We start from the raw sequence: 24,019 nt of genomic DNA on the forward strand, positions 1-24,019 counted from the left end.
TTTCAAATCTGACCTCGTAACAACCACCACTACTGGCACAGGACCTTTTTAGGCATTGAGACAGGGATGTTACTGGACTACCAGTGGGTATGGATAAAGCATTTGACATGTCCTGCTACTTCCATCTCTGGAGGTTCACCTAGACCTAATTCATACAGTGACAGAGCTTCAGGAAAGACAAGTTTATCACCATCAACCACCTGAATCTCTCTCTCTGGTTCTGTTTTCACAATACAGGCATTTCTGCTAGGCTTTCCCAGGTGATAAGGCATATTTCTTACAGCCCAGAATGAATTTACCTGGAGCAGCCATAGAGACAGATTTAGAAATGCTGAGCAGTCATCACTGACAGCAGAGCAAGCAAAGCATAGTGACCCTGGCATTTGCTCAAAGGAGTAGAACAGAAAGGGATCCTCCTTCTCCTAGCAGATATATCATACCTGCTCTCCAACATGCAACTGCTATGTTCCCTGCTGGGTAATAACATTGGCTCCTCTGCAGATTAGCTAGCACTACACTCAACAGGCACACATAGAGGGGATAACAGCAGTGAAGGGGGAGCAGAGCTAGCCTCAAGTGACAGTCTCCTATGCTCACTGAACAGCAATAACGTTTAAGAGAAAAAATTACCCAAAAAAGGGAGGTGCACCCAGAAGTTAAAGGAGAGAAAATAAAATCACAGAATCACAGAATCACAGAATCACAGAATCACAGAATCACAGAATCACAGAATCACAGAATCACAGAATCACAGAATCACAGAATCACAGAATCACAGAATCACAGAATCACAGAATCACAGAATCACAGAATGTTAGGGATTGGAAGGGACCTCGAAAGATCATCTAGTCCAATCCCCCTGCCGGGGCAGGATTGCCTAGACCATATCACACAGGAACGCGTCCAGGCGGGTTTTGAATGTCTCCAGAGAAGGAGACTCCACAACCTCTCTGGGCAGCCTGTTCCAGTGTTCAGTCACCCTCACCGTAAAGAAGTGTTTCCTCAAATTTAAGTGGAACCTCCTGTGTTCCAGCTTGCACCCATTGCCCCTTGTCCTGTCAAGGGATGTCACTGAGAAGAGCCTGGCTCCATCCTCATGACACTTGCCCTTTACATATTTATAAACATTAATGAGGTCACCCCTCAGTCTCCTCTTCTCTAAGCTAAAGAGACCCAGCTCCCTCAGCCTTTCCTCATAAGGGAGATGTTCCACTCCCTTAATCATCTTCGTGGCTCTGCGCTGGACTCTCTCTAGCAGTTCCCTGTCCAAAATACGTGGTAACATCTGGTTTCAAAATCACTGACAAACGCAGCTCCAGATAGACCCACTAGTTTGGTTTCTCTAAAGATGGGGAAGTTGGAAAGCGTCATTTCAGACAGCAGGAGGAAGGAATTCTGGTAGTCCTGTGTGCAACAGGAATCTACACCCTCGTCCGATGGCAGAAAGTGAGGACCTGCTCTGACAACAAATGCAAAGCTTCAAGCCACAGGCACATATCTAACTCTGCGTCTGCCCGACAGCTGAGGGACAGCAGTTATCCCTGTGCAGAGCACCAGGCCTGTCCCTACACATAGCCACCAGCAGCAGTTCCATTGCAGTGCTCTTATCTTGTGTCTGTCCTCAAAAATTCACTAATTACTGTTCTTTTAGCTCACATAGATTTAGAGCTGAAGTTTGCCCATCAGAAGGTACAAATAAGGGTGGTTGAGTTTTGCTGCAAACAGGGATGTTAACTCTGATGTGCTATGGTCACAGCTCTGGTTATACAGAATTGAGCTCAAGAGCACTTGTGCCATGTTAAGGAAACAATGAATTCACATTATAAATTATTTACAGTGAAGAAAAAAGGAATAATTGTTCTATTACCTTTATGGCAGACTTAAATGAAAACAATAATAGTGCTGTATTACTTCTTACAGGTTCTCAAACAGTCCATGAGAGGGCTCCTTTGGTGAAAGCCTTGTTACTAGCTGGACCTGCTGGTGTTGGAAAGAAAATGTTGGTCCATGCCATTTGCACAGAAACAGGAGCCAACCTCTTCAACTTATCTGCTTCCAACATTGCTGGGAAATATCCAGGCGAGAATGGCCTGCAAATGATGCTTCACATGGTTCTCAAGGTATGGTCTTTTGTATACTTCTCTACAAAGTTGGTTCAGTTCATTACATCTTTTGTGGAACAAGTATGGAATTGAATTGTAGCTCCTCCATACCGAGGAACATACATATCAGTCATACAAGAGCAAAGCTGCCCAAGGTCCAAAAGGCTACCAACATAATTTGAAATTCCCTCCTTGCTTCCAAGTTTTCAAAAGCACTTGTTAACATCCAGTGTGTGCACCGCTGTGGAGAATTTAATACCCTTTGAGAAATCACTCGTAGTAGCCACATTTTCCACATTAATATTTGTGCAAGCTTTGTGTTACCTTGAATATGAAAAGCATCATAGATAAAGAAAATTCTGTTCCCTGTTTATATGCACATCAGTCAGGAATGCTTGCCATGCAGCATTTAATCAAATAGTAGACTGGGGGTGGTCAAAAATTTCCTCTCTGGGACTGTTGCTGTAAAACAGCTCTCCCATATACTGCTCCCTGTTTACCTATCAGCAAGCTTTTCAAAAGAGGGAATCCTAGTTCAGGATTACATTAACAGAAATGTATGAGAAGGCTGGAAATGAAAGAAGGCATATGAACTGTGAAGAACATATCCCAAATCCTCTTTAGAAAAAAAAAGACACTATCCTGGCAGGATTTCTTCCACATTCTAAGTCCTCAGTCTTTCTGCTAAGGAAGGAAGCTAGTAAACATTTCCAGACGAAATACTCTTAGAAAGAAAAACCACGGCGCATACACTAGAAAAAGCCAAATACAATATTCTTCCAGTGCCAGGGGCCCACTAAAAGTCTGAATTCAAATTGGCCTTCCCTGGGATTTATCAGATGTATTTTATTCAATCCAGTATTATGGCAGGTTTTGTGACAGGTGCCTTCATCCCCAGAAAAGACAGGTTTCACAGTTAAAAGCAGAGCAATCCCCAAGGACCCCATTTACTTGCTGGTCAGAGCAGCACCTAAGGAAAAGGGACAGGAAAAGCAACAGTGCTGTGATCATGTACCTTTGATGCCGTAACACTAGCAGTTGGTCTAGCACTCCCTGACACAAGCTAGTGCCATTAGACTGAGCTAATACTCCCTCTCCTCTGCACATTTCACCCTTCTCTGCTTAGTTTCTCTGCCCTCATCAATAGCAAAGCACATGTCTGACTGCAGGCACAGCACACACACCATCCTTTCCATCATCTAGTCCCTGCTAGAGCACAAGGCTTTTAAACACAGGAGAAAGGAGGAGAGCTTTTTTACTCCTATAGAAGGTTCCAGCTGAAGATATTAAGGTTTTTTGTATACATGCATATATATATATAAAAAAATATATACAATAACTGGAACATACTTAAAATGTGTGTGAATATCTGTAGACATTAGATTTGTAAGTATATATACACACATTATGTAAATATGTACATAAGTACAGATATAGGCATATAAAAACCTTTGCATTTTTCCACATTGCTTAAGAATAAATGGAAACATTATCCAACACCTCCCCCAGAATTATGGGGAGCAGTCCAAGCTTACTTCTGTACTGTAGCTCTTACAAAAGCAGCAATGACACTTCGGTGAACCTCCGTGAGTTACTGGGATGGAAGTTGGTCGCAGTCAATCACACAGAATAAGGGCTGTCCAGGCACTTACGTATCAAAAGGTGACTCGTTCCAACTGCAACAGCAGTACTGCTTCAAACACTGCTCCTCTAATAACAGAGCAAACAGCACAGCACACAGTATCTCTTTCTAAGGGATACTTTATCTGCATGCTCATTTCTCTGCAAACTTATTGGCATAGCACCAGCCTGTCTTGGTATCATGCAAATCAACTATGTTCAATTTCCATTCCCAATTCCTTCAGTTGTTTCACCTCTCTCCCTGCCACCTTCTGCCCCTGTGGCCAAGTCACTGATTTGTCCAGTCTGCCAATTATTTAGACTCAGATTCTGTAGGTTCTCAGAGCCAGGTCCTCCATCCACACAGGCTCTCACCTCTGCAGTTACAATCCCTCTTTCTTTGGTCTCGACAGTGCCAAATGTGTCTCATTTTCCCTGTCTCTGGGAACTCTCAAGTCCCTGCCACAGCCATCCACTCCATTTGTCCTGCATCGGTTCCTGCCTCTTTACAACATCCAATGCTCCCATCCAGTATCATAGTCCTACACTGGGATGGAGTAACTCCATGCAACAGCACAAAGAGGTCCAGTCTGTAGCCCACCAATTAGCAGCTTTGCAGGAAAGGACAGGGGGTTCTTAAGGACAGCAAGTTGAACATGAGTCAGCAGCACGTCCATGCAGCAAAGAGTCAGCCACATATAGGCCTATATCAGCAAAAGTATAGCCAACCACTTAAAGCAATTAATTATTCCCCTCTATTTGGCACTTATGAGACCAGAACTGGATACTGCATCCAGTATAGCACTACCCTGTTACAAGACAGGCATTGACAAGCCTGGTACAGAGAACAGAGCCAGACTTTTCTCAGAGGTGCACATCAATAGGATAGGGCAATGGACACAAGTTGCAACAAGAGAAATTGTTTATATGTTAGGAAAACAACTTCACGGGGAACCAAAGGATAAGGAATCTTTTATATCCCAGTTTGCAGGAATCTACTGTTACCCAAGCTGAAGCAAACACAAGGGCAACACACATTGTAAACAAATTCCTTCACAGGAGGAAGCTGAACACTGACATTTGTCCAAAAAAGTTTATTTTTCACCATGGTAAAAAAATTCTTATGTAAACATATTTGGATTATTGTAAGACTACAATATAGTGTGGCACATGCAAGCCATGAAAGCAAATTTTATCCTGCAGCTGATGCATAGTATTTAATATTCACAGCGCTCAGTCTGACACACCATAGTACACCTTGTTAAAGCACCTTGCAGGCAGATGAGCGCCAAAAGATGCGCTGCATCTCCATAATCAGACGCTTTTGGTCGTGGGTTTTTGCCGAGAGCAACTGTGACTGTTGTCAAGCAAACTTTCTACTCCAGCTTTCCAGAAGCACCTTTATATAGAGGTAGCCAGGCAGAATACAGACCTTTCACTTACAGTTGTAAGTGAATAACAGAAAAAGAACTGTTGTGTTTCCTGTCATCTTATGATCCATGTAACCATTGTTGAACACCAAGATTTAGTAAATAAGAATTAATGATTCTCTGTGATAAAGGTGAAGTAACCTCACGCTTTCAATTACCTATCACATCTGCAAACAACAGAGTTTCATAACGAAAGGAAACTCTGAAAAGCATAAAATGACCATTAGGAAACCTTCCATTCATAACCGAGTGTTGACTGCTGGCGGCTGTTTTGTGGGAGACACCCTAAACAAGTGAATAGCATTGGAAAAAATGAAACTTTAATTTGTTTCAGATGCAAGAGCCAAATTCTTTTTTTCCCCTCCCTTATTTCGGGGAGGAGACTTGCAAGAGACATACCAGCCCTGACCCAGAAGAGAGGCTTGTGTGTTACTCAAAGCAGGCACTTTAAATGTCATATGGAGGAAATGACTTCTCATGCCAGAACAGGAAAACACAGACATTTCAATCTGACTGTTCAAAGGAAATGTAAGGAAGATTAATATTAAATAAGAAAACGATTGAAAGAAGCTGCAAACACCAAGCCCGAGCACTTGTGTTCTCCATAAAGACACAGTAAAGCCTGCCAGGTCAGCTCTGCTTTGGAGTGAAAAAGAGAGGATCTGTCTCTAATATAGAAGTGCTTCCCAGCAGTCCCCAAAACAAAACTTGTCCTTCAAGCGTGAACCAGAACTTGCTGCAATATTTCAATTAAGCCACATTTTCCACATATTGAGCCAGCTTGAACTCAAAGAAGCTCTCTGACAGCTTGTACCAACTGGTGGCTTGGCTCTACCGTGTTCCTGTCAAGGCACAAAACACTGCAACAGCACCACAACTTACATAAAGGATGCAAAGAAGGATAGTGAAAGATACATGGAAACAAAAGCAAATCCAGAAAGGATTGAGAAGGTGGAAGGCATGACTCCGTGACACAGAGGTGCAAAAATGCAGGTAGTTCCTAAGGCTTAATTCCAAGGCAATAAAAGTGACAAGCACTGGCCTTCCATTAGCAACCAGAAGGCAGCCATCAGGTTAATCACTACCAGGTGAAACAACCCCTCTCAGGTCCTTTACCAGGGCCACAGCAGCACACAGAAAGCACATTGTATGAAAAGCCACACATGGGAAAGTGTTATTAGTGCAACAGTGACCAGGCTAAAGGGTTGGGAGAGAGGTGGCCAGGAGGAAATACCAGCAGAGAAGTCGTGTATGTGTATCAACAGCTCAGTGTGTGCTGTGCAGCCATCTCTACTGAACAAGGAGTTTTACAGAGCAGCAAGCTGCAGAAATATTTCAACACCATCACTGTTGGGGGACTCTGCTATCAGGCTATTTGGTTATGCTGTTTAGCAAGTCAGAGGTGACTATAAAAGTGTTATACCAAAGAAGGAATAACATGGAGTTTATTTAGTATTAAATTATATAATCCCAGCATTTAGAAGCAACATAATTTAAGTTGTCATTAATTTTTTTCCACTGAATCAGGTTCATTTATTTATAGCCACTGCTGTATTGTCCCTTCAGACAGGTCATTTTTCTGGCAGTTTGAACAACCAGGTATAGGTTACCCTAGCACATTGACAGAAGTCTCTGTGTATTTAGCATTTCCATGCCACACAAGACTCTTCCATTGCAGTTGTAATTTGGGAACAGTAGTGTCAGCCTTCCAGGCATCACTGAGCAATTCTTTTCTCTTGGTGCAGTTCAGCCTGCTGGAAGCCTTGACCATTGAAGTGCTAAATATCACCAGTGCTCAAATAAACAGTGTTCTTTCTGTGATCAAGCAGCTTTACACTGTGTTACTCCAATGTCAAAACATGAAGTGCATCCTGTTGGAAGACAGCATTTATAGTTATTTTCTGTCTAACAAACTAGACTACAGTGGCATCATCACTGTAACACTGGAATATTTGCCTGGTGAGGCTCCCACAGATAAGGTCTAATCACAGGTCTCAGCACCTTGCTGCCTTAGCTGCTTTGGAACATTTCTGTAAACATAAACTACAGAGGATTGAGTAGTTTTCAGCAACAAATTGAGCTTCCAGAAAATCTTCGTCTTGGGCCTTTTAAATTCCATCAAAGCCTTCAAGTTTGGAGGAACCTTGTGCACATCCCCTGCAAGAACCAGGTTTCTCTATTTTCCAGCATAGTAATTTACCTGTTAAACTTTTCAAACCGGAGAGGCAGAGTTTAACCCGAGGCTTTCAGAAAAATGCCGTTTCATCTTTGACAAATGTTCATAGACAGCAAGTCGAGGCGGCTTTTTGCCATAACTATTTTCCTGAAGAGCAAATCGAGCCTCCATCACCCATGGGAGCGGGGTTTGGTGGCCGCTGGCTCGGTGCGGTATTAGAAGGGTTAAGGAGCCATCTGCTGGCAGCTCCAACTAATGGTCGGATATAACGTTTCAATTGCTAATTAATTATGTCCTGTGCATTTCATTATTCACGGATTCAAACCATCCGTGGATAATTCAGCTGAAGCACTTTAAACAGCGGGGATATACGGTCTGCTACGTATCTGCCAACAATTTAAATTAGATGCCAGTGGATTCTGGGTGTCTGATCTGTCTTTAAAAAAAAAAAGCAACAGCCAGCCCCAAATACAGTGTGTTGAATTTGGTCATATTAATGTTTACCAACATAAGAAAATTACATACAGGCCACTCTATACATTTAGATCATTACCTCAAAACAGAAAGCACAAGAAAGTATCTCTAGGAAAGAGGCAGATCTGAACTTATTAATTGTATTTCTACTTACTGGGTGGGGAAATTAAGGGGATAAAAAAAAGACAACTACAGGTGTGAAAACAGTTATCACTCTTCCTTAAGAGTTAAAATGAAACTATAATCTGATTATAAACTTAAAGCTCCATTTTAGAGGGTGGCTAACCACAGAAGCTGTCTCTAAGCCAAATGGGGAAGATCAGCACCTTCCCAACTGCAGTGGCCCCACCGAATGGACAACATGGTTCCCTTTGAAGTACACAAGCAGAGTTCAGCCACTGCCAACAGCTTTTATAGCCCCTGAAACCTCTCCCACCCTTATTCCCCCATCACATTGCACTGCAGCATCACACAGGTACAGAGAATATATTGCAGAACAGCTACATGGCTCCCCAGACTTCACACAGCTGCATTACCTCACAAAAGAAAAATACCAGAAGATGACTGTTCTCCTTACAAAGCAAACGCACAGCCCCTCTTTGGTCATAAACATGATCAAACCAGGGAGAAAGCACCACAACAACAGCTGATCCCACAGTGAGAGAGTCTGTCAGGGTGGTAATGCATGCACACACACAGAGTCTGTAAGCTTGAGTAGACAGCATGCCACCAGCCCAGCCTTCACTCAGGGAAAAGACAAGCTTCAAGGGGAACAGTTTCCCACTGCCTCATCTCCCTCCTGACATTCTCTCCAGGCACGCACAGTGCAGGAGCAAAAATTGGTTATCTTGTGTTACAGAAGGTAAAAGTCATCATCAGAAACAGAAAGCCCCAGCTGATAATCCATTCATTAGCGGTGCCATGTTCAGTAAGGGTCTCTGAGTCAGACTTTCCACACATCACAGTAGAATTCATGGTGCACAAAATGCAAATGCAGTTCTTTAAGAAGCTGTAGGTTTCTTTTAGCAACTTAAGCTACACCTATATTTTTCTTTCCAGTTCTTAATTTTACAAAGAATGCCAGTTATCTCTGCTACATGACCATGGTACCACATTACTCTCCTCTCACCTCTTGTCTCCAAGCCTGTTTACAGACATCCAGGAGCTAACTGAAATCACCTGCAAGTGCGAATCAGGAGGACTGACTTGCATTTTCTGCAGGTGTCTGAGCCCTTGACTAGCAGGATACTCAGCAGAAAATCCCCAAGTCTAAGGCTGCTGCACAGCTCAGTTCAATGAAAGCCACAACCTCGCCCTGTCAGATGTACCTTGCAGAGTGTGTGGAGGCTTAGGAATACACCAAACATACCTCTGAAAAATAGATAAATACAATAGATAAAAAAGCATCTAGCCTTAAAATGGCAGATATTATCACTGTGCGACTTTAATCTGTCATTTCATTCCAGCTTGTATACCCCATATAATGCTGGATTTAGAAGTTACCCCTTAAGTTGTACATGCAGATAAATATTCATACAACTGCCTAAGTCCACATATCAGTTTCTGCAGGATTTTCCTGTTATCTTTCATAATACGATGTTCTTATTTTTTAAATCCTCATTATTAATGCTATACATTTGAGTTCCTGCCTTCCAACAAAGGAAGCAGCTCAGTTTTCCTCAATGAAACTGTTCTGAACTTGGAGGTACCACTTAACATATTCTGGGACTGATGAGCTACTGCAAATAAAGCATCACATGCTGAAAATGGCATTGTTTCCACTTCACCCCATCAGCAAACAAGTTTAACAGCCCTCATCTACTATTCTTTTTCCCTGTCTTCAGTCCATTTTTACTGTACAGACACACACACACTTGGTGCTTTTGAAATGCATCCATAAAAATGAACTGTGGTGCTTTGAAGAAATGTTCACGACTTAATTCTTCCTGCACTGGCTGTCAATCAGACACTGAGCTTATGATGTATACAACCTATGGATTTTGTAAGCATCCTTCCTGGAAGCAGCAGTTTCAACTGGGGGCGGGGGAGGAGTGGAGGAGGAGGACAGAAGAACGCTTGCTCTCATTACCCATTGACTCCTCAAGCCATCACTTTTGTTACTGAGAAAACTAGCAGGGCTCAGAGCCGCTGGAAAGTGATTAAAATTTGGCAGCAGAATGTCTAAACCACTGGCGTTTCTATAGCAATAGGGCGAGTGCAAGATGTGAAAAAGCCTGTAGCATTGCTGCCATCCTGCTGTGAACCAGAGGTATAGTGCCTCTGACTTTGGAGCTGGAAAGCCTGTTTGTATAGACCCCTTCCTTCACATTTAACAGGTTCTATTTTAATTCTTGGGCTAACTGCAAATTAAATCCTATTTTGTAGTCCAGAAGATTGCATATCAGCCTGTTTTGCTTAAAGATTAGTACCCTCATTTCTCATGCAATAGCCATGTCTTGCCTGTCCCCCCCATCTGTTTTGCCCTTGGAAAACTAGGGAGGGATCCTACAAGCAAGGCAACCAGTCTAAAGCTGCTGGTGGTCTGTCATTTGCCATTGAACTCCACATTCAGGCTTCCTTTTGCAGAGCTGCAACCAAATTCGGGTTGACAAATGCAAGATAAGCATAGTAGTCAAAAGGATCCAGTTTGGGTTGGGTTCTTAATGTTAGATTCCTAACTAGACACAGTTTGATTTGCCAAGACTGCTGAGGAGAGCCAGTGCTATCCATGAGTGCTGAACATTTCCAGAAAAAAAATAAACCAGGCTAATTTAGCTGTTGAAATATGGATTCAAAAGCATAATTATAGGCACCCAGGTATGAAATTGTAGCCATTTTAAATCAACTTCTTGCCTTCTCTCCCCCATTTTCTCTTAGGTGGCTAAGCAATTGCAGCCTTCAGTCATATGGATTGGAGACACAGAAAAAATATTTTTGAAAGCGGTGCCAAAGGGTGAAGAAGCGGTGAGTTGCTCCTTTTTTATTTCAGTGCAGATAATTTCTCCTGTTGCATTATAGCCAACACGAAGGAACAAGTGTATTTCTTAGCTTAGCACATACCAGTATGACCAGACCTGCCAAAGTTTGCTTGATAATAGCTTGTCTCACTAACATTTTTTTCTTTTAAGAGAGTCTTGTGACTTCTAAAAAGCCCTCAAGAGGTCACATTTCTCTCCTACACACCTATACTTGCTTTATTTAAAAATAGTCCCGTCACTGCTCATCAGTGCACTGAAAAGTAGAAGAGAATAATGGAGAATTTCAAAATATGAGGCAAGAAACTAAAAGTTAATATGAGCTTAAATTGTTCAGCTCTATTAATTTGAGAAATTGGGTGGAGCCAAAGTGAAAAATAAAGTAACAAGGATGAATTTCCACTGTGAAAACAAAGAGTCTATGTTAAATAGTTATGTTTACAGATTATTTTCTTTGGAATCCCAGGAGTCCTATTGCCATTGCTTCTGTTCCTTCCTCCCTTGTGCAGCTTCCCCACTAGAAAGAAAATTAAAACACTGCCCAATAGGCACAGGAACTCAACCACCACAGCAGAGAGCAATTCACCTGAAATCCTGATTAGATTCATGCTGCTTGCAAAATATTTTACTTTTAGAGCTCCACGTGAAAAATTAAACCTTTTCTCTTTCAGTGAGTCCTGTGTTTAGACTGGGGGATAGACACAAGTCTGTATTTTGGAAGACCAATGAATCATCACCTGGGATGAGGCTGTTAGTTCTGCAAGGGCTGTATGAGCTGATGGGTGTGCAGTTGTTGATGCCCTCTAGTGGTCCCCACACCGAGAAGGTGTGCTCAAACCTTCACAGCAAGTGCAGATGGGGCTAAAATTAAGGGCCAAAGATTGCCTGGAGTATTCATGATCTTTGCCTGCGTTAGTAGCCACCAATAAGGAAAAATTTCTCCTCATGTCCACCTCAGCACCAGGGGTATCACCTCTGTCCCTGTTATCACATCCATAGACCTGCAGATATTTAACAAAAGGTCTCATGTTCTTGGTGGGGGTGGGTGGCTCCAGGCTTGAAATCACTCATGTCCTACATAGTTCACAGCATAACCCATATTTGGAGCCAAAGAGCATGAAACAGGAGGGACAGACACAGGTAACTGGCAGTCTGGGGAGCCTTCCTTAGGAGCACTTGGGTTTTAGAGAAGACAAGCTAAGTTCAGCCCTCAGAAGCAGCCAAAGTGAGTGGAAGTCACTTCACTCATCCCAGCATGACATTTCTGTCACCGTGACTGAGAACCTGGTAAAAAGGAGCCTTAAATTCTTCAAATATCCACTAGAAAAGTATTCTTTCTCCAGTCCTCCCTAGAGGATGCAAAGCAGTCAAATATCAAGTACATTATGGTAACCCCATTGCCAAGGATGATGTACAAGCAGTTCAGCTGCTCGTGGTTAAACAGGGGTTACCTTCACAATTCACCCCACTTTTCTCCAGCTGAAGTCATAGCTTGCATCTTCAACAGAGAGATCTAGAGAGTAAAGTTTTCAAGTGGGTGTTGGTGACTTGGATGTTAAGTCTCAATCATTTCTGAAAAGAGGCTTCCAAGTCATTAAACTTCTGATACACTATCCTAACCCAGTTATTCACCTACAGCTTTAACAGTAGAGTGACACCACAGCAATTTGATTAATCTTCTCCAACCAATATTCACTTGGAACATGATCAAACATAACTATCCAATAACAGTTTTTGCTCGATACTCATTCTCTTCTGTAAATAGTAGTTAAATATTTGTTCTAAAGTCAAATAATAAATTATTGCAAAGAAATGAATCCCAAGTTCAGAGAGCTTGTGTTCTCAGGTTAGAGTCTCAGCAAGCTAGAAATCACAGCAAAAATTAGGGAGTGTATTTTTCACATTTAAGCCATGGGTAGGAGCTGGTAGATCATAACCTCAATAGCTGGGAGGATTCCACACCCAGTTACATACCCTGGCAATTTTTCCATCTGTAAAGGTTCACCAGGTACACAGGTCCAAGCAATATTTCTCCTTGAACTGGAAATCAGGATTTTCTTCTTTAAATGAGTTGTTTCCTTCCTGCTTTTCAATAACAGGACCAGCAAATCCAACTGTGAAAGGGCACTAGCACAAACTCACAAATACATAAGCAGAAATCAAGTGTTTACCTGACTTTCAGAAGACAGAGGCTTTCTACTTAGGTCAAGCATCTAGTCTGCTTATCCTAAATGCAACTAGACTACTAAAAAAAGCACAGAATCCTGTTGTATATAGTGTGTCTATGTACAAATTCACCTCATTACCTTTAAGCTGTCAGCATTAGTAACAACTCTTTCCTCCTTGTATTTACATGTAAACGCCAAAGATGAACCCAAAACGACTGGTAAAGATCCTCCCCAAATTCCTTAAGGCTTTGAAAGCCCAGGACAGAGTGCTGCTAGTTGGAACTACTAACCGTCCCTTTGATGCTAATCTTAAGCCTTTCTGCAAAGTCTACCAAAAAATTATTCCGATTCCTAGGCCTGACTACGCTTCAAGATTTGGCAAGTATTTCAAATGATCCTGTTGATTACTGCTGTTTAAATTCCATGCTTGTTGTCTGGTTATTCTCAGAACTGGCTTTAACCTCAACTTGTATCCCAGGTATGGATTTTCAATTAATTTCAGTATTGCCTAAATTTTCAGTTCCTGAAAGTTTAGGTAATACTGATGCAGGCTACCCCAAAGATCAGATAGTAAAAGTGGAAGCTGGGAGAAGGGTTTAAAATACTGTTCTGCAGTGATTAGCATTCTTTGTGAGTTGTTTAGCATGCACTGACTTCATCCCAAGCTGTTTTTTCACTGTAGGAAAGATAAGATCCTATTTCAATACACACTTTCTATTTTAAGCTTTTCTTTTTACACAAGGATTCTGAATTTCTGTTATTCCTATCCAGTTTCAATACTCTAAACAATACACTTCAGGGCCTCTCCATAAACAGAACCATGTCTGGAGAACTGAGTTTTGTCACTATCAAATTCCCCTTTTCTACTTACAGATCATGAGAGAAATTATAGAAACATCCACAATTTTGCATGTCTAGTCTATGAAGTGGTGATAGGCCCTCCCGAAGTCTGACAAAGTCATTGAGGACCCCATATGCTGAGAGTCAAAGCTTGCAACAAAAAACCTATCTTATTTTCTACCCATGTAAGTTGGTCTAAAAGACAAACTTTCAAGTATGCAAGTTTTTTTTCAGGTTTGAGTCATTTTGAAGTCCGCAATAGCTCAGCATTGACTAGGAAGAAATGCTCCAAATTAAGCATAATAGTGGGAATCAATTACTGCAAGAAAAATGGTAGTTTGTTTGCATCCTTCAGAACTGGCTGGTAGAAGAACTTTTGTTCCCAGAACTATCATCTTCTTTTTCCTGTTTTATCACAGATATCATGTGGTTTGATACACTTTTCTGGGTACTAAGGAGTCTGGATGTGGTAACTCATAAGCAGAAGGGCCATTTAGGTTCAGTCTAAAAATCATAGAATTGTTTTGGTTGGAAAGAACCTTTAAGATCATCAAGTCCAGCCATTAACCCAGCACTGCCAGTCTACCACTAAACCACGTACCTAAGCACCACATCTACACATCTTTTAAATACCTCCAGGGATGGTGACTCCACCACTTCCCTGGGCAGCCTGTTCCAATGCTTGACAACCCTTTCAGTGAAGAAATTTTTCCTGATATCCAATCTAAACCTCCCCTGGTACAAACTTGAGGCCATTTCTTCTTGTCCTATCACTTGTTATTTGAGAGAAGAGACCAACACCCTCCTCGCTACAACCTCCTTTCAGGTAGTTCTGGAGAGCAATAAGGTCTCCCCTGAGCCTCCTTTTCTCCAGACTAAACACCCCCAGTTCCCTCAGCTACTCCTCATCAGACTTGTGCTCCAGTCCCTTCACCAGCTTTGCTGCCCTTCTCTGGATTTGCTCCAGCACCTCAATGTCTTCCTTGTAGTGAGGGGCCCAAAACTGAACACAGTATTCGAGGTGGGGCCTCACCAGTGCCAAGTAAAGGTTTTGGGCTATTCGGAATGGCACCAAACACTTTGAGTTAGGACTCCCAAGGGTGTGTTTCTTCTACTAGTGGCTCCTAGCATGAGTGTTCCTATTGATCACCATATCAAGGAAAACAGACTCCATGCCACTTATCTCTGATGGCTCACATCCCAAAAGACGACAGTAGTAAAGAGAACCACATTCAGGTCAGGGACCTCACTACACAATTGTACCTTGACTGCAATAATACTCCATGTAGTCACCTTATTACAAAAATCATGCAACTGTATTGTGAAGTCCAGTTTATACTGCCTTTCATGGAGGCAGCCAAGGTACTGACGTGATGCACATTTGGGCAAGCTCAAGACAGGTTTTGACTGCCTAGCACACTGTAAATCTCTCCCACGTTTAATAATTTCCATAGCGTGGATGGGAAATGGTCTCTAAGCAAGCTAACATGTGTTTCATGTTACATTACAGCTCTGATAAATTGGTAGCAGATAAGGGACATGAATAAGACCTAGAGAAAGGAGGTGATAGCAGCTGAATTTAGCTGTGTTCACTTCTGGGGATTGAACAGTCACATTCTGGGATTCTCACCACTAATTTGGAGTTAAAAAAAGGGCCAGCCAAAGGGATCTCAACTGCAAACTTAAAAATGCCCCCAGAAGTTAACATTTTAAAGCAGATTAAACTTGTAGCTTTACTTCTTTGACATCGTCCCATTTAAGACAGTGCCTGTCTTGTTCTTTAGCTCCAGCCTTCCCTGAAGTTCAATGGAAATATGATCTTTACAGTACAGAGCACTCTCCTTTTCCAATCTTGACAATTCTCAGTGCCCAACACCCAGTTTGAGAACTAAAGAAACTTGTTTTGACAGGAAAGCCACGACATAAATATTCATAGCCACAGTGCACAATCTTACCTGTCTGCTACAACCCTCCATTTTGTTACAAACCAGAATATTCCACTCTGCACAACAGAAACAACAAACATACAATGGAAATCATTAAACTGGGAGAATTCATGATCTGTACTGGTGTCTTGCTATTAATCACACAGCAAGTCAATATCTCATATTACGTGTGATCCTACCTGCGACAGAAGCTGCGGCACACAATACATGGCTGTGCAGAAGTAGCACTCACTATTGTGTGCATCAGTTTCTCTTTTATGAATTAGTGATTCAGCCAATAATTATTGAGCATAGTTGTAATACAAGTGGAAGATCACAATTTGCCAGAGTGAAAAATGTAGTACAAAGTCGTCAATACTTATGGGCACAAGTCCATAGTATTGACATTACAATCGAAGCAAGAGTCAGGCAGGTTTTCTCTATGACATAACTACCACCGACATCCCGTAGCATTAACTTCCACCCAGCATTTTCGTACTACATGTGAGCATCCAAACACAGGATACTCAAACCACAAGTTGTCTGTCTCATTCAAGAACCTTTTTAATCTCTATGCATAACACTATTTTTTTCCAAGCATTCTCATTTAGGGCTTTAAAGCACACAGTGAGATGGCATAAAAGCTTTACTAAGTTTTTCTGAGACAGACTTACTTCACAGAGGATAAAAGAAAAACATTTATTACTCCTATTAATTTCAGGTTTTTGAACCAACATCTCAGGCACTTCACAAACACTAAAAAACCTTCATGTCACAGAGGTTCACAGCTAAAAGATACAAACAGTTTCACCATTTAACTAACAAGCAAAATGCCAATCACAGAAACATACACCTGGCCTTTACAACATGTGCCTGCATAGCTGGAAGCCTTTGGCTTCCAAACCAGACATTGAGTCCCCATCAAAGCCCTCAGAGTTCAGCAGGAGTAACCTGTGATCAGGGTAACAGAAATAAAAACAGGCTGTTAATATAGGTACTTAACTCTACACACCCAAATGGGAATATTCTGGACAAATTCTTTCTGTGTATGCATACAGGCATATTTAAATAGTTCTTTCCATTTTTTACACATATCCACCTCATGTTATGTGCCCTTAATGACTTTCTGAAAGCACTGACTTGTAGCCAACAAATGATCACAAATGGTTTAAGAACAGATGTGCCTAAAGGCCTCTATGCTACAAGTCTGTAGATGAAAGAAACCACAAACAAGAAAAATTTGAATCCTGGCTTTCCTAACTGATACCCCTTATTTTCCTGTTTCAATTTCAAAATGCAAAAAATATTTCTCCTGCTTTCCTTAACGCATGTCCTTGGCATTCTCTCTTTTTCTGGGTTCTTATGAACAGTGTTATGGAAACACATCATCCTGCAGAACGGTGGAGCGATCACCAACTTGCTGAACATAAGCTGCCTAGCAAAGGTGTCTGACGGCTTCACCCAGGGACACATCGTCCAGGTGGTGCAAGCTGTCCTGAGCGAGCTACGCCTCCTGCAGATGACCAGGAAGCCACTGAGGACTGCCGAGTTCATGGCTTCTCTGGCCAGAGAGAACCCAGTGTACAAAGAGGAGGAAGAAACATTTAAGGTGACATTAAGAACTATGTTAACTGGCTGTCTTTCATCCTCCCCTGCCATGTCCTTGTCCAGGCACATTTGATCTAGAGACCCGCTAATTCCGTTGATGGGTTGGCACATCACCATTTGAATGATGGTGTATGGCTCAACGGCACCGAACACCCATCTACCCCATTTTGATATGTTTGGCAGCCCGGGCTGCTGGGCAGCTGGACATGCCAAGCAAACGGTCATTACTACAGGCAGTAACTCTGCATGGGCAACATACCTGGCACACTGCTTCGCTGAACCTACTGCCTGTACCCAGCTCCGCTTGAACAGGGTGGCCTTGACAAGCACAGATAAATTATGCAGGTGCCAGTTAGTACAAGACATGGGTCCTCTTTCTTTCAGAGCTGATGTGTTCAGCAAGCCTGGCTATATTTTCTTGAGAAGGCAGAAAACTTGGACATGTAGGAACTGCAGTGCTCCACATAAGGATCAAGTTTTAAGTCCTTATTTAAAATTATTTCAATTTTCTTCATTTCAGGGTTTAAAAAAAATTAGTTTCTGCCTCAAACTCCATCCCTTTTCCTCACCCTCAGGGCCATAAAATCCTTCAGGCAAAACCTAGTGCATTTGAGGTGCATTACATATACCTCAAATACACATGGATCGCCCTGCAAACAACTACTTTTTCCACATATAGCTCAGTAATAATTACTCTCTTTCCCCAGGCTAAGATTATTTTTATGTAGTGGTTAGTTCTGCTTTCACTGTATTGCTTTTGGTTTTCCTGATGATGGGAACAGTTTATCAGGCTTAAATACAGGTCTACAGTTTATTGACTGTAGTGACTTCAGTGTAGCTTAGGGGTAGCCAAACTGGGCTTGAACTAGCCAGGTCAGTGCAACACTACAGCTTAGCAGCACTGACACCCCAGAAAAACAACACAACGCTTGATGGAGACACTTCAAGCTTACTAAACTCCAGTAAAAGCCTTGGCCACTGAGCAGGACAGCCTTGCTAGGTACCAAGCTGCAGGCAGCCCACATCAGGGCCTCCAAAGGGGATAGGACTTCTGTACTGAAGCCAAGAGACCCCAAAAGAGCTTTCTCAGTCCTATACACCCCCAGCCTTTACCCAGACATGCTATTAAGTTCTCCTGGCTAAAAGGTTTCCTCTTTGTTATGCTCTTTGAATCCCTACAGCACCTCAACAGCCCCTCACACAATAAACAAGATGCACTTTCTAACAACTTTGTCCAAGCCTTCTTCCACTGCTAACCTAATGATAGTGCATATTTCTCCCAGCCCTGTTGAATACTTTCCAGTTTCCATTTAGAGCCATTTGGCTCACTCAACACAGGCAGCATTTGTGATATTTGGCAAATTACTCTTTTTTCCTCATGCTTCCTATCTAAACCAATATCTTTCCTCAGGGAAAGCCTAGTGGTTCAGTGTTGCAGCAAAGAAAAAAACACCCTATCATTCCCAGCTCCAAGTAGTAATACATTTGTACCCTGAAACATGAGATCTAGTATTTAGTGCAAGTTTAACTTGAAAATATTATTCCACTTAGTATAAATGTGCCTGTTTTGTACAGCACTTCATTTTGAACACAGATAAAATGATACTGTCCTCAGCGTCCCATGGCAATATTTTCCTTGCATTAATTACAGCCCTTAAGAAAGTATTTCCTTTTATCTGTTTTCAATTTGTTTCCCTTAAATGTCATGGAACCTTGCCCCAGCACCTGTAATATGGCACAGGGGAAGAGGATTGTCAAAATGGCCTCGTGCATTAATTAACTCCAGTGTCTTCATCTCTTCTCACACAGAAGCCCCTCTTCCTGAGCCTCTAATCTTTGCCATCGCTGGACCTTTTCTGTTGCTTTGCGTCCTTTTTGAAGTGGGGTGGCTAAAACGCAGTATTCAAAGCAAAGATTAGTGCTGTGATGAATCTTTCATTTCTATTCACTGGAAACATGAATCTCCCTGTTTGACGTTTATATTCTGCCAGTGTTCCAAAGTGAATATAAATAATGCAAAATTTGTGATAATGTGATTTCTCCATTCAATTTACTCAAATTTCTGCCCCAATTATACATCCACATTTTTGAAATGATAAGTTATTGCACCAGTGTGATCGATACAAATCCTTAGACAGAACTAACAGCAGTCGTGGAGGAGCAGAGGGCAGTCCAACTAGCAAACTACAAACTCCTACAAAATACTTATCACACATAAGAAAACCCATGCCAAAGACTGCAGACATCATTTCTCCAACAAGCAAACGTTTTAACTCCAATCACTTACGGTCACGAACTTACATCCCCAGTTCAGATGCCAGTGCATTAGTGATAAATGTACTTTTATTTTAATCATATCTGAGGAGCTCGCTTCATTAATCCCCCATAGCAGTTCCACTAAAGAGTCAAAAGCAGCCATCAGCCCATGCAAACAGGCAGGTAATTTACTGCACTGAATATATGCACAAAGAAATGAGAAGGGAACAAGAGAAGCCATCACAAGTCACTCTGCTCCTCCTGCCACATGAAGCAGGTTCCTTTATCAGCAACACAGAACAAGCCATGAGATGACCTCTCCCCAGGCTGCACCCACTGAACAGCACTTTCCATCCTACCAAGCTCCCAGCAAGCCTTTGGTAGGGGTTTGTTCTTCTTTCCATTGTGCACTTAAGGTCTGGAGAACATCATACCCAGGACAACAAACCTGGGGTGAAAATAGAATTTCTATAGCCTATCACACATGAAAGGCCAGAGACATTGCTCAATTGCTACCTACTGCTGGGTAACTCAATCCTTCCTGAACCAGTAGTCACAGCCACCACCTTGTCTTTCTTACCCCGCTGATGTGAAGGGCCAAGAAACAGCCATCTCCAGACCTCTCCGTGCCCAATCCTGTCCCAGCTGTGTCTGTTCTCCCTGACACAGGAATAGCTTGGCCCAAGACAATGTTTAGGACAGCAAAATTCAGTTGCCCAGGCCACTGCATTGAAAGCCCAGGGGTTTCTCCCCAAAACCTCCCACAACACCATCTAGATGGGGATGCATGAGAGGTTGCACGATGTTTTAATCAGCAGAGTCAGTGTTCTTGGAGGAGGGAAGCTCAGCTAATTGGGGCAATTAGAGCAGAGATCACAGTGTTAGGGCTGCTCAGCAGCCAGCTGGACATTTGACAGCTGCCAGACTTCATTTACCTGCTGCCAGTATTTAATCTAGAGATAAGAGAACTAAGTAGGGTGCCTGTCATCAAAGCCTTTAAGAAGCACAACACCAAGAACCATCTGGGACCTGGAGAGGAACAGCAGGGGTTTCACTTCCCTCTAAACTTCCAACATGTACTGGGAAACTGGACAAGGCAAATTCCTAGGGCTCACCTTATCAGGCTCAAGCTGGAGGCAGCATTTTGGATGGATCATATGGAAAAGGTGAACTTTATAGGATGCCATGTTAGTAGGAAGGTTGGAAGCTACAGGGGCCTGAGTGAAGGGCCAAGGAGATACAGGTGTAGCATTAAATAGTAGCCTGTGGTCAGAGGAAAGACATTCCTGGGGCAGCACAGGAATGAATACAGTCAAGAGGGAAGGCATTTTATCAATCATGTCAACACCTGGCAGCATTTTAGTCTCTGCTATAGGCAGAACTTGGTTGATAAAGGTTCCTGTACATACATGTGGGGAAAAACTGATTCCTACACACTACTAACTTTAAAGCATTACCCTCTCCTTCATTTTACATTATTTTCACATGGCCCAGAACTGCCGTGTTGACATTACAGTCCAGGAGCTTGGCAAGTTTGCACAGCAACTATACCAAAATCATTTACAAGTCACAGGGCTGTGAACAGGCATCTGAAAGCAATAAACAGGTTTTTAATGTTCGGGGTTTGTTTTGCTTCTTAAGCTCTCTTTGTTGAAACAAAACCTGTCTGGATCAATTTGCAGAGCCAGGAGAAGTATATGCTTTGTCTGTTGCCAAGTTTGAGACCAGAGGGAGTTTTGACAAGAGCTATATACCTTGGAAATAGGGTTGATCAGAGAAGTTTTAACATTTCCATAACTATAGCAACACAAATGGCCCAGCTAAGTGTTCCTGTTAATGAGACACACTTCAAGCAAGCAATTGCTATACTTCTTGTTATAATAATGTTCTCTAGAGATCTGAGGATTTCATTTCTGCTTCTCCACAGGCCAGCTAGGATTTTAAGATTTTTTTTTTTTTAATTTAAGGAATGCTCCATTCTACCAGTAAAGTTTCTGAAGTGTTCATTCTTTTTTAAGTTTTAATAAAACATACACATGCTTTTTGATTCTCCAGGCTTGGTATGCCAAGACACCGCTGGGTAAAGCAAGAATCAAAGCACTGGCAGACCGTGAGGAATCAGGAAAAGGAAAAACAAAAGGAGGAAATAAAGGAAAGGGGAAAAAGTAACTTCCTCTTGAATTTTGCATCTGACAATACCAGTCATGGCTCTACTTCACTGAAAACAAGAAGATAGTCAGAAAGCAGACACATCAGAATAATGCACCCCAGGTCATAGCTATTCCAGGAAAGAAAATTCCTTCCTGAATGAATTTTAAAATGTTACAAAAATCAGATGAGACTTTAATGTGACATGTAGTTCTCAGAGGAGAAAGAGTTAATGACCATTGACTTGTTCAAGCATTATTTATTCTAAGAGATTTTAGGGGGCAGAAGGGTTCATTACTCAGGACTGTAACATGCCACCAACTTTTAGGCTCTACTCATTTATTTCAGCAAGTAACTCTCCTTAAAACTTGATGTCACATTAATGTCTTTCATTACTTTAATATCCTATATGCTTTATAAAACTAACTGCTTTATATATCTGTAAGTCTAATGTGTTACAGTTCTCAGTAAAACTATTACAGCTATAAAGACTGCTTTTTAATTGGGATGGATTATAAGGCACTTAATGCAATCTACCACAAGCTGAATATTTACATAGCCACATGAGGACCAGCACTGTTTCCCCTTTTGATACCTCCTCATGGAGAATTCATATACATAGATGTTAGCAGAAAACATGAATAAGCAGAACAAAAGCAAAGCGGTCAAGGTGGTGTTCATTTTGGTGGATGTCCTGAGAATCTATAGAAAACAATGCCCAGTTACCTTGCTTGCACAAATGGCAATATACCCGTCAATTAAGAAGCCATATATGTAGCAGCACAGCAGCTGTAACAGGCCTGTTGAGCTTTCTAAAAGGTGGTTTTATGCCATGTTAAACCCAATCCACCTAGACCTGCTTCAGCTTCTTCTAAATCCAGCTCTGCAAGCTCTTGTTTAAGTAGCCCACTGCTGAAAAATCTGCCCCATGACATTCAGACCCCACGCATGAAGCCACATACAGATGTAGCCTGTTGGGATCACAGCAGCTGCTTCTATGTGCTTGAGCACAGAAATGCAAAGCTCTGTTGCAGGAGCGTCTTGTGCAGAGAAGGACCTAAGACACTTGGAGGTAGAGATCACCTGGTCTTGTGGTTTGATGTAGTGTCTCCTACTCAATAGAGAGCATCAGGCCCAGTATCGACATATCAAGTAGCAAGTGCATGGAACTAAACATTCTCAGAAACACAACACACCAAGTAGTCCATGATAGCATTTGAGAGTGTTTCAGTTGATAGGCAATCTTGTTTGCTCACAAATCAGCAATTTTGAGGGCAAGGTATTTATAGAGTGGTTAGAACACCCTAAAGCTTTGGGGCATCCTGTGTGGTGCTGAAGGAGCCAGCACCACCTTTATGTCAAGTACAGGATTTCACTCACCAGGGTCTTCTACAGATAAAAGCCACAAATACCTGCTTTCACCTGTAGCATACCTATATTGACTTGACAAGTAACTTCCAACACCCATTTAAGTGGAAACCCAGGGCACATCAGTCCTGGGGAGTCAAAGGACCTCTCTATACCTTCACTATAGACAGGCCAGGAGGTACAAGGAGGGCTGCATTGCTGTAGGAAGCTACTCAGGTTTCCTCCAGCACAGATCAGGCCAACTTGCCTTTGGGAAAGGGCAGGCTGAGCACAGCACATCACACATACTCTGCCAGTTGCAATTCACTCCCAAGTATAGCACTGCTCACTGCTTATTCAGATCTCACTGATCCATCCTCTACATAAAAGGGAATGATCACATTTTAAACACTTCTGCATCATTGTACTACCCCAACCCCTCACTCCTCCTGCATCCCCTACTAGAACATGGTTATTTCACCAAAAACATGGTGGCAAGTGACTTGTAGGCAATGTGCCCTTACTCAGATGGTCAGTCCACAACATATTTTCGGGCAGAAACTCTGCAAAAAGCCAAAAGCCCACCTGAAAAGCTGCTGGATACGATGCTCTAACAAAGCTTTCCGGGAAAGGGATGGTATAAGCAGGAGAGACGCAATACGAAGAAACTCACTGGAAAAAGATGCTCCTGGAAATGGCAAAGTCTGAACAAAAGGCCAGAAATGTTCTTACATACAACTAACTACACAGAAAGTAACCCCAGTAATCACATCATTGACCACAGCAGAGGGAACTGGATGGCTCTGGTTAATAAAGTGAATTTTTTCCCCAAGGGAAGAACAGGCTGCCATGCTATCACAGCCCCAACTCAGGCTTTTTGGAGTCCTCTTTGGCTACTTCCAGCTGTCCAGTACAGGGCTCCCCTGGATTTCAGCCTTCCAACCCTGACG

General features: G+C 42.2%; 1 protein-coding gene across 1 annotated transcript in view; it reads left to right on the plus strand.

Annotated features, from left to right (window-relative positions):
- IQCA1 (IQ motif containing with AAA domain 1) overlaps positions 1-21,743 on the plus strand; it is a 114,597-nt gene extending 92,854 nt beyond the window's left edge. The window contains exons 15-19 of the mRNA XM_068408100.1: positions 1,921-2,120; positions 10,680-10,766; positions 13,146-13,323; positions 17,081-17,319; positions 21,630-21,743. Of these exons, the coding sequence (XP_068264201.1) occupies positions 1,921-2,120; positions 10,680-10,766; positions 13,146-13,323; positions 17,081-17,319; positions 21,630-21,743 (818 nt within the window). The remainder of the gene's footprint in view (positions 1-1,920; positions 2,121-10,679; positions 10,767-13,145; positions 13,324-17,080; positions 17,320-21,629) is intronic.
- Positions 21,744-24,019: the final 2,276 nt, after the last annotated feature.

The sequence above is a fragment of the Nyctibius grandis genome, chromosome 9, assembly GCF_013368605.1.
Source record: "Nyctibius grandis isolate bNycGra1 chromosome 9, bNycGra1.pri, whole genome shotgun sequence".
In the NCBI taxonomy this organism is placed as follows: domain Eukaryota; kingdom Metazoa; phylum Chordata; class Aves; order Nyctibiiformes; family Nyctibiidae; genus Nyctibius; species Nyctibius grandis.